Here is a 10729-nt window from a genome sequence, read left to right on the forward strand (position 1 = left end):
TCAAAAGATATCAACAATTCTCAAAAGAACTTCAAAGTATTCACATCCAGATAAAAAAAGTTCCATATCACTAATAATAAGAGAAACATAAATTAAATCAACCTTGAGGTTTTATCTCATATCCTGCAAATTTGCAAAAGTGATAAGAAATGACCAGCAGGAGAATTTCAGAAAAACCTGGAAAGATTTACATGAAGTGATGCAAACTGAAATGTGCAGAACCAGAATATAGCTAGATTGTATGATGATCAGCTATGAATGACTTGGTTACTCTCAGCAGTACAGTGATCCAAGACAATTACAAAGGACTCATGGTGAAAAATGGTATCCAGATTCAGAGAAAGAACTGATAGAGTCCGAATGCAGATTGAAGCATACTATTTTTCACCTTTATTTTTCATGGGTTTTTTTGTCTGTGTTTTCTTTCACAACTTGACTAATATAGAAATATATTTTGCATGATTACACATGTATTACCTTCATCAAATTGCTTACCATTTTAGGAAGGGGGGAAAGGACTGTGTTTGTCCTTTGTTGCTGGAGAAGACCATGCCATCAGAGAAATAATGACATGACTTGCATTTGACTTTGTTTTGAGTGAGGGAGGGCTGTGCAGGTCACCAACCTCACTTCTCCTCCAGAGTCATCTAAATCCAGTGACCAGAATTCATCAGGATGACTGGAAATGACCCAGGATGCACTTGGAGACCTTGGGCCTTTTAGTCCAAGGTCTTTGCGAGTACTCACTTAGGGTGAGGCAACACCCATTCATTGAATAGACCTGTTCTATTCAATGGTCCCTTTAATGAGGCCAAGAAAAAGAAAGACTTCAGGCTGGGAGGGAAACACCAACAGCTGGTCACTCTAGAGCTAGGAGGGTCCAGAAGAGCCCTTAGGCAGGGGCCAATTGGTGTCTCAGCTTCAGAGTGCAGTAAGTTTAAGGTTTTGGGAAAGGACAGGACAGGATGGGACAGGGGAAAGGAAAGGGAAGGAAAGGAAACTAGCCAGTAAAACACAAGTCAAATGGGCATCTTTTTTGCCATCCAAATTTACCTTCCTTTGGAGAGGAGAAGTAAGGGGAGGGGGAGGTAGACAGGAGAGGAGAAGCAGTATTACCCAGCTAGCTGGGTCCCATTCAGCCAACTGCATCTACTCACAGCATTGTGTTTGTCCTTTGTTGCCAAAGAAATGCCATCAGAGAAATGATAACATGACTTGCACTTGACTTTGTTTTGAGTGAGTGAAGGCTATGCAGGTCACCAGCCTCACTTCTCCTCCAGAGCCATCTCAAGGGGAAAAAGGAGGGAGGGAGAGAATATGGACCTCAATTTTTTAAAAAAGTGAATGTTAATAATTACTTTTACATGTAATTTGGAAAAATATTATTCATAGAAAAAAACAACCAAAAATGACAACAGCTCATATTGGAGGAGCTGTGGAAGGATTGGCACACTAACATTGGTTGAACTGTGAAATGGAAAGCAGTTTGGAAATGTGCAAATAAAGTGACTAAAATGTCCACACCCATGGAACCAGGCTCCAATCCTGGGCTTATACCCTAAGGAAACCAGTGATGTAGAAGAGAATCCCCATACACTCCAGCAATGATCAGCATAGCTAAGAATTAGAAACAAAGTAGATGCCCATGAGTTGGGGAATGGCTAAACAAATTGTAGTCCATGAATGCAATGAAATAGTACTGTGTTGTAAGACATGGTATGTGCAGTGGATACAGAGAAGTATGGGAAGAGCTGTATGAACAGATGCAAAGTGTAGTGAGCTTAGCCAAGAATCAGCCTCAGGCATTTGTCAGGCTGAGTCAGGATTTGAGTCCAGTTATCCTAACTCCAGAGCCTGTGTTCCTTCCACTGTGCTACTCTCCTTTTTAAAACTGAACTGAGGACTGCTAGGTGACACAGTGGGTAGAGCACTGGTGTTGGAGTCAGGAGGACTTGCGTTCCAATCTAGTCTCAGACACTAGCTGTGCAACCTTGGGCAAGTCACTTAACCCTGTTTGTCTCAGTTTCCTCATTTGTCAAATGAACTAGAGAAGGAAATGGCAAACCTCTCCAGTTGTCTTTGCCAAAAAAAAACCCTAAATAGTGTCACAAAGAACCAGATGCAACCAAAGCTCAAGGTCAAAAATGCTTCCTACTTTTATTTTGTCATCTTAGTCTTTTCCTCTACCCAGTGCCTATTGTTTTCCAAAATGTTATTCTCAAATAACAGAAGAAAACATGGAATGCTATTATAAATAATCTTAAGAAACCAAAGGAAAGATTTATTTAGATCATCAGGTGTTTCTTAGACCTAGGTAATCTTTATTTACACACATGGTGTGGATTCTTTCCTTTGCTGAAAACAGATTGCAATCTCATCCTCATTTACTAGAAAAAAAAGAACACTAGAAAATCACATAATTCAAAATGTAGTGCACCTACCCTGCCAAGTCAAGAGTAGTACTTTTTTTATCTGCATGACTGGACTTCTGTTGAAATTGTTAGTGCCTGGAAAAGTATCATCCCAAGTATATAAAATTAATAATTTCATAACTCTTAAAAACATTGGACTGCATTTGTTTTGTTTTTAGTTTTTATTTTTAACATTACTTTTTAAAAAATATTGATGCCTTTTGTCTTTATAAGTTTCTGGAGGTACTCCCCTCACCCACCCCAAACCACAGAATTGAATGTAAACATCTAACACAATGACCACTTCTGATAATGTCTACAACATTCTACCCTAGTTGGGCAGCTGGATAGTCCAGTAGATGGAGCACTGGACCTGAAGGGAGGAAGACCTGAATTCAGATATTGCTTCAGCTACTTTCTAGCTGTGGGATCCTGGGCGAGTCAGACTGCTCAGTTTAACTCATCTGTAAAAGTAAAGATAATAACACTTCCTAGGGTTGTTTTGAGGATAAAATGAATTAATATTTGTAAACGATTTTTCAAGCTCTAAAGCACAAAATAAATGCTAGCTGCTATTAGTAGCCTGCCTCTCTGGTGTGAAGGAGATGTATTTCCTTTTCTGTTTTCTGGGACCATTATTATTATTTTTTAAAATATTTAGAATTTGGCTTCTAGTTTATGTTTCACTTATGTTTATTGTAGTCATTTTATATATTATTCCTTTGGTTCTGTTTATTTTTTCTCCATTTCAGTTCATACAGATAGATATCTTCAGTTTTCTCTGAATTTCCCATATTTGTCATTTCTTAGTGCACAATAACATTTCATTACGTTCATATACCTTATTTTCTTCATCTATTTCCCAGTTGATGGGCACTCACTTTGTTTCCATTTCTTTGTTTACACAAAGCATGCTGCTGCTTGACTGGACCTTTGTTTGTCTTTGACTTCCTTGAGCTATTTATTTAGTGGAAAGGATAGATCAAAGAGTAAGGTGATACCCAGAATAGTTGGACCAATTTACAGTTCTACCAGTAGTGTATTAGTATGGCTGTCTTCCCACAGCCTCATCAAAACTGACTTCCTGTTTTTTGGTCATTTGCTGATTTATAGGTTGCAAGGTGAAACCTTGTTTTAACATACATTTCCTTTATAAGTGACTTGGAATACGTTTTCAAATGACAGTTTATAATTCTTTTGATAATTTTGTATCCTTTGACCCCTTGTCCATTGGGAAATGGCCATCATTTACTTTTATTCCTCCTTTTTGGATCATAATTTACTTTCCCTCCTTTTTGGACAGAAATGACAAATTATACAATAAAATCGAGACTAACCAACATACTAAGGAAATAGTGTTATTCTGATCAATTAAATTTTTTCTTAACTAGAAATCCCTTTTTGTTTGAAATCTGCGTTGGTAAATTCAATATTGTAAATGTAGTCATTTTTTGATCAGTTTTGATCTTGATCAGTGATCAAGAATCATTCTTCTAAGCATCAGTTCTCTGAAATCCTTTTGTTCCTCACCTCAGAATACCCAAGGAATGATTGACTTAGAGAAGTACTTTTGCTTATTGCAAATGCAAAATTATACACAGGTAAAAGATTAATAGTAGTGTCCAAGAACATCTTCCCCAATTCCTCTCCTATTCCCTAAAATATAGAGGAGCTTAATGAATGTGGGAGTGGGGTAGGGAAGAGGACATTCATTTTCTAATGACAATGACAAGGTATAATTTAAATAAAATAATGTAACAGCAAGCACCCTGACACAATCAGGATGATTTGCCAGCACAGGTTCTTAGATCTGCTTTTCTAAAAGGAAAGCAACTTTTGAGGTGTCAGCAATCTTCTTTAATTACATATACCAATAGAGAAATAAAGACCAACAGACAGGACTTCACACTGTCTGACCATAAACAATACATACATCACAGATCAACAGACAGATCCAGCTGTCTGACCATTACATACATACATAGTTACCAGAGAGAGAAGCAGCAACATCTGGATTTTCAAAGCCAAGAGGCTTCTTAATGACTACCCAGAGTCTCATCTGGCACATGAACCTTCTTCCAAAGAGTATGCCTCAAAGCACAATGTCATCTCAGAGTGTATATATATTCACAACCCTTGTGACCCAGTGCCTCATTAGCAATTAGAAAAAAGTGTGGGCCTCCTACAAAACAAGCCTCCCCTAATCAAGCTTCCCTTAATAGGCTCTATCTGAGGCCTATTAATGAGTGGGAAAGATCTTTACATTATACGTAATTAGTACCATATTTCTGAAACATAAATAATGGGCATTTTGTGAGCTGCTCTGCAAGACTGACTACTATATGGAAAAATATTTCTGTGGAACAATGCATTCTGAGTTCCACCTGATTTAAAACAAAAATTTTGGAGCACAAATTTAAAATGGAAGGCAACCTTAGTCAGAATATCTTGGGTTCAAGTGCTCCTCTCATGCATACTGACTGTGTGATCTTGGCCAAGTCACATGAGCACTCTAGGTACTCCCAGACCAGAAATAGAACTATTGATTTTCTGAACTGGGAGACAGAGGGTGTTTCCTCACCAGGGAGACCTGGACACCAATGAAATCATTGATCTGATCACATACTGAAAAAACAACAGAAAACCTAACTATCCTTTTTATAATTAGAATTTCCTGTGCTATAGATAATGAAGTAATAGGAAACTAGGCAAAATTGGATTCTAGGACATCCCCTGAAAGTGATTTTTTAAAATTGTTATGATTAGGTTGCTTTCTTGCTATTTGTTTTTTTCTCCTAGAAGTGAAGTCTTGGGGGAAAGAGTCATGATTTGAACGTGTCTTGAACATAGTTTGCTTTGTTGGGATCCCTAGTTTTCTTTGGAAATAAACTTTGATGTTCATTATTTAACTATGCAAAGCTTAACCAGAAGAAGAGAAAATGCTAGTGTGGAATAACTTGAAAGACATTTTTAACTTTATTCTTTGCTATAGATGAAGAACCAGCTCCAGCTGATGGAAAAATTATATTCAGAAAACCAGCCAAGAGATGCTCTGATGAGAAATATTTGGGTTTGACAGCAAACTCCAGAAAGAAGAAAAAAGATGAAGAAAAAAAAAAGGAGGACTTGGTTCCCAAAAAGAGTCAGAAACAAATAAAAAATAGTAGCCTGCTTTCTTTTGATGATGCAGAGGAGGAAGATTAATAATTATACATATTTTGAACTTTTGTATTCTCTCCTTCATGGGCATTTGGGGCTGTTCCTTAAACATTTTCTTTTGGACTTTTTTTATTTTTTAAAGGATGACATATGTTGGTGATGAGTATATTTGAACTTTGATGTAATTGAAATATTTTAGCGAACAATTGAGATTGCTTAAAGAGCTAGATCATGAATACATGACCTAGGTATCCGTCACCCCCTCCTCCTTTCTTTGTGATGTCTCTAACATGATACCCATCACCATTTAGGTTAAAGACAGGAAGTCTATGTATTTATTTGAAACTATTGATTAGACCGAGAGACCAGAATCCTATGTGATTTGCTCAATGACCTTGAGAAAGATGCCGTGTTTTCCCCATTTCCAAGTGCATGATTCACTTAATTACTTTGAATTATCATGAACATCATGTTAATGCCAAATACTTTTTTTACTTTAATTCCTCAACTTCTCTCACACATGAAAGCATCGTTTCGCTCACTTGATATGTGTTTAAAGTCTGTGCTTTGTTAACGTTTTGAAACTTTTTGGCATTTTTGTCGTACTTCACCTTTCAACCTTAGAAAGTTCCTTGTAAGTTTATGAACGACTGACACCTTTGTGGCATATATTTTTTTTTAAAAGAAGATTTGAGATTTAGGATAATGTGCATTTCAACAAAAGAAATTAGGTGGATTCTAAATCCCATTTAGCTATCTAAAAGAATCTATTGTGTTCTAATTAAAACAGCAGCAAGAATTTATGGTAGATTGTCCCAGACTCTCTTGGTGTGAGAAAACATCCTGAATCTATTTTCTTATTTTGCAGCAAAAGAAGTAAAATTAATGGGGAATGTAAAGCTTTGTGAAGGAACTGATTGGAAATTGCAGCTGTTTGAGGTTTAACTGTTAATGTTTTATGTAGCTCATAAGAATGTAATAAAAGCAGAAAATGTAAATAAATAAAACTGATCCTAAGACATGTTTATCCATGTAGCTGAGTCCAAGATCCATAAAGACAAAATGGAGATCCTGATGTAAATGATTTTGCCAACCTAAGCCAGTGGTTAATTCTTTAAAAATGATTTCCTTCTTTCCTTTGTGTCCCATCAACATTTTGGATAGATTCCAGCAGTGATTCTCAAACAGTTGTGGTACCCCTTTCCACTGTTGAAAATTATTGAGGACCTCCAAAGAGCTTTTGTATGTTTAAATTATGTATGTAGATATATACTGTATTTGAAACAAAAACATGTTAGTATTATGAAAATAGTTTTGACCTAAAGGACCCCCTGAAAGGATCTGTTGACCACACTTTGAGAGATAGTGATCTATAGTAATTAGTTATGGATGTAGATGCTCTGTTACTTTGCATTAACCCTTTTGGCTCCTTGACCAGATCTCTGCCTAAAAAGTAGCAGCAGGAGAATTTGGGAAATAGGTTAAAAACTGAACAAGATGGCAGCAAATTCCTCAAGGCAAGAAATAAAAATTTAATTAAACTTTAATTTTCATTCAGTGGTACTGCTACCTATTGCTCAAGGTTGTCAGTTATATTCCAGGAATTTGGGCCAACTCATTCCAGCCAAACTCATGAAAATTGCCAACGGGCTTTTAATTTCCATGTAGAGTTTGCCAGTCCTTGGGGGTTTAGGCTTATTAGAAATCTTTATGCCTACAGTGCTGGATCTCCCTTACCCCTAGAAGATTATTATTAATAATAATAATGAATATTCACTGATGGCTCATGGTCTACATAGACTTGCCCTGGAAATTAAACTTAGGTAAATCTTCATCTCCTATCTGTCATTATTACCAAGTTCCCCAAATGTTTTACCAGCTCCTACTTTTGAGTCATCAGTAATATATCTGATGATGGTGAAGTTAAATGACCTGAAAAAAAAATGGTAGCCAGAATTGTGGGTAACATTTTTTCTTTAAATTTTAATTACAGTTCTTCATTGCTTAGTCATCTTTAGTTCTAATACAATGGTTTCAGGCTGTGGACCTGAGATAGTTGTTAAAACTTAGATGCACAGTACTTTGGAGTTGAGCTGATAATTGGTTTCAAAGAGATGCTTGCAAAAATTTGTCAGCATTGAAAATAATAATGATTCTTTTTGAAAATCCTGTACAGTTGGCCATCTTCCTAGGAAATAGTGGACAGAGGTAAGTGGAAAGGTTTCAGGTTCAAACTAGTAAAAAAATAAAATCTACATGACAGAACAAGAAAATGATAAATGCTGGAGAGGATGTGGGAGAGTTGGAACACTAATTCATTGTTGGTGGAGCTGCGAGCGCATCCAACCATTCTGGAGAGCAATTTGGAACTATGCCCAAAGGGCTACAAAAATGTGCATACCCTTTGACCCAGCAATACCGCTACTAGGACTATATCCCCAAGAGATCATAAAAATGGGAAAGGGTCCCACATGTACAAAAATATTTATAGCAGCACTCTTTGTAGTTGCCAAAAACTGGAAGTCAAGGGGATGTCCATCAATTGGGGAATGGCTGAATAAATTATGGTATATGAATGTAATGGAGTACTATTGTGCCATAAGAAATGATGAACAAGAAGACTTCAGAGAGGCCTGGAAGGACTTATATGACCTGATGCTGAGTGAAAGGAGCAGAACCAGGAGAACTTTGTGCACAGCAATGACCACAGTGTGTGAGAGTTTTTTCTGGTAGACTTGGAATTTCATAATAACGCAAGAACTTCTTAAAAAAAAAATCCCAATGGTGGTTCTCTAAGGCAAAATGCCTTCCACACTCAGAAAAAGAAATATGGAAGTCATTCGCAGAATGTAGCAGATCATGTTTGTGTATGTGTATGTGTTTGTGTATCATGTTTTGATTTGTTATATGATTTCTTCCATTTATTTTAGTCTGACTACATAGCATGACTATAGTGAAAATGTACTCAATAGGAAAGTATATGTAGAACCTATACAGAATTGTATGCAGTCGTGGGGAGGGACGGGAGTAGTGGGGGGTAGGTGTAGGGGGGATAAAATCTCAATTGTGTGGCAGTGATTGTTAAACATTAAAAAATAAAAAAAATAAAAATAAAAAAAATATAAAAATAAATAAATAAAATAAAATCTAGAAGAGCACGCTTGTGGCTTTACTTCCCCACTCTTGGTGTGAGCTGAGGTGGGGAAGTATTCTTCAGCTTCCCATTCTCCTTTTGCTGGAAATGTGGGAAGGGATATTGATATTAAACAGGGGTAAGTCTATAGTAGCTAGCTAGAGGGTGGGACTCGGAATGAGGAGAACCCAAAATCAAATTCCATTTTAGATACTTTCATATCATCTGACCCTAGGTAAGGGTCATTGCTCTTGTATCTGATTTGCTCATCTGTAAAATCAGGAGTTGGACTTGACAGCCCCTTCCTCTAAAATTATTGTCTTGTGATGTCCATCCTCCTTATGAGTTACATTGAGAAATGTTACATACTCATGGATACTACATGATCTGGAAATAGATCAATATTTTCAAAATTATGGTCAGAACCAAATGACCCCCATTTTCTTTGGCATTTTATTGACTTAATAACTTGGGAATATTTTCCTTCATGAGCCAAGGAAAATAAGGCATGGGCAACTTGATATTCAGTAAAAATCCTCCAGGGACTCTAGTATTCTTAAGAAAATGGCATTCAAAGGCTCCAAAAATGCCAGTGTATTTTTGAAGGAGGTTAGGAATCTACTTCCTTGGAAACTATTCAGAAAAAGGTAGAAAATGTCAAATTATGTTTTGTGAAGTTCTACATTAACCTGGGGGAGGGGAGGGAGGAAGATGATCTGAGGTTCTTTGCAGTCCTAGTATTTGATTTTCAAATATTGGTTATTATTCATACCTCCTACCTGGGAAGAAATTGTTGGACGTATATTCAAGGTAGAACAACAAAAACATATTAATCAGGACTATTTGTTGTTTAGTCATTTTTTCAGTTGTGTCCAACTCCTCCTGACCCCATTTTGGGGTTTTCTTGGCAAAGATACTAGAGTAGTTTACCATTTCCTTCTCTAGCTTATTTTACAGATAAAGAAACTGAGGTAAATAGAAGTTAAGTGACTTCCCCAGGGTCACACAGCTAGTCAGCGTCTGAGGCCATATTTGAGCTGATGAAAAAGAGTCTTCCTGACTCCAAGCCTGGCAGTCTATCCATTTGCCACCTAGCTGCCCTGAAAGAAATAAATTTGGCACTAGAATGTAGCTCTCTTGAAGCAGAATTTCACAGTTGAAATTATTTTACTGGTTGCTAACCATTCTCAGGACTCATTTTAAAATTGGAACTTTTATTATAAAAGTTATATATTTTATAGAATGTATAATAGAGTATTTCTACATTGTGATTCTAAGGTACTTTTAAAATGCTATGAAGGCATCACAGTATTATGCCATGTTATAATTTAAAGATACATTTTAAAGACTAATTTTTTTTAGATGTAATTTGTATGGCTAGGTAAAAATTAAGAAAAATAATTTAAATTGTAGGAAAAGAAAGTTCACTTTGATTTTAAGACTTTAAACAAAATGATGAGTTAATTATGATGCAGAAATAATACAAATTGTACAGTTATTTAATTTGATTGCTAGCTGGAAGTATGTTTCCTCGTTGCTCTGTAATTTAATATGAAGTTCTTTTGATCTCTCCTATTTTTTAATTAAAATTATACTACATTTTTAAAAAATGAGAAACTTTAAATCTTTTTAAAATCCTTAAATTATTAAAAAAGAATACATCAATTTTTTCTCTTATTGTTAATGCTTGTCTTTGGCATTTCATTTATCTCTGATAACGTAACTGGACTAGTGAAGGCTTTGCTTTTGCCCTGATCACTTTTTACTGCAGATTCTCAGGTTGTACAACATTGCTAAAATGCTGGGAGAACTTATACAATACGAACATGTGTAAGTTTTTTTTTTAAAGGGCCAGGAAATATTTTTCACCTCTTGTCAGTATTTGCAGCAATTGCTCAATGAATTTTATTTGTAACCTTGATGAAGATAACTTTCTGGTTTTTCATGTTGGGATTCCTCTGACGTTATTGTTATAGGATCACAGTGAAATTTGAATCTGATTTTTTTCCTCTTGTAACAGAAAAAT

At 36.1% G+C, this 10729-nt stretch overlaps 1 protein-coding gene across 1 annotated transcript in view; it reads left to right on the plus strand.

The window, feature by feature from the left end:
• KIAA1143 (KIAA1143 ortholog) overlaps positions 1 to 6589 on the plus strand; it is a 37130-nt gene extending 30541 nt beyond the window's left edge. The window contains exon 3 of the mRNA XM_072651417.1: positions 5404 to 6589. Coding sequence (XP_072507518.1) covers positions 5404 to 5615 — 212 coding nt within the window. The 3' untranslated portion in view covers positions 5616 to 6589. The remainder of the gene's footprint in view (positions 1 to 5403) is intronic.
• Positions 6590 to 10729: the final 4140 nt, after the last annotated feature.

Source organism: Notamacropus eugenii, chromosome 3, assembly GCF_028372415.1.
Source record: "Notamacropus eugenii isolate mMacEug1 chromosome 3, mMacEug1.pri_v2, whole genome shotgun sequence".
In the NCBI taxonomy this organism is placed as follows: domain Eukaryota; kingdom Metazoa; phylum Chordata; class Mammalia; order Diprotodontia; family Macropodidae; genus Notamacropus; species Notamacropus eugenii.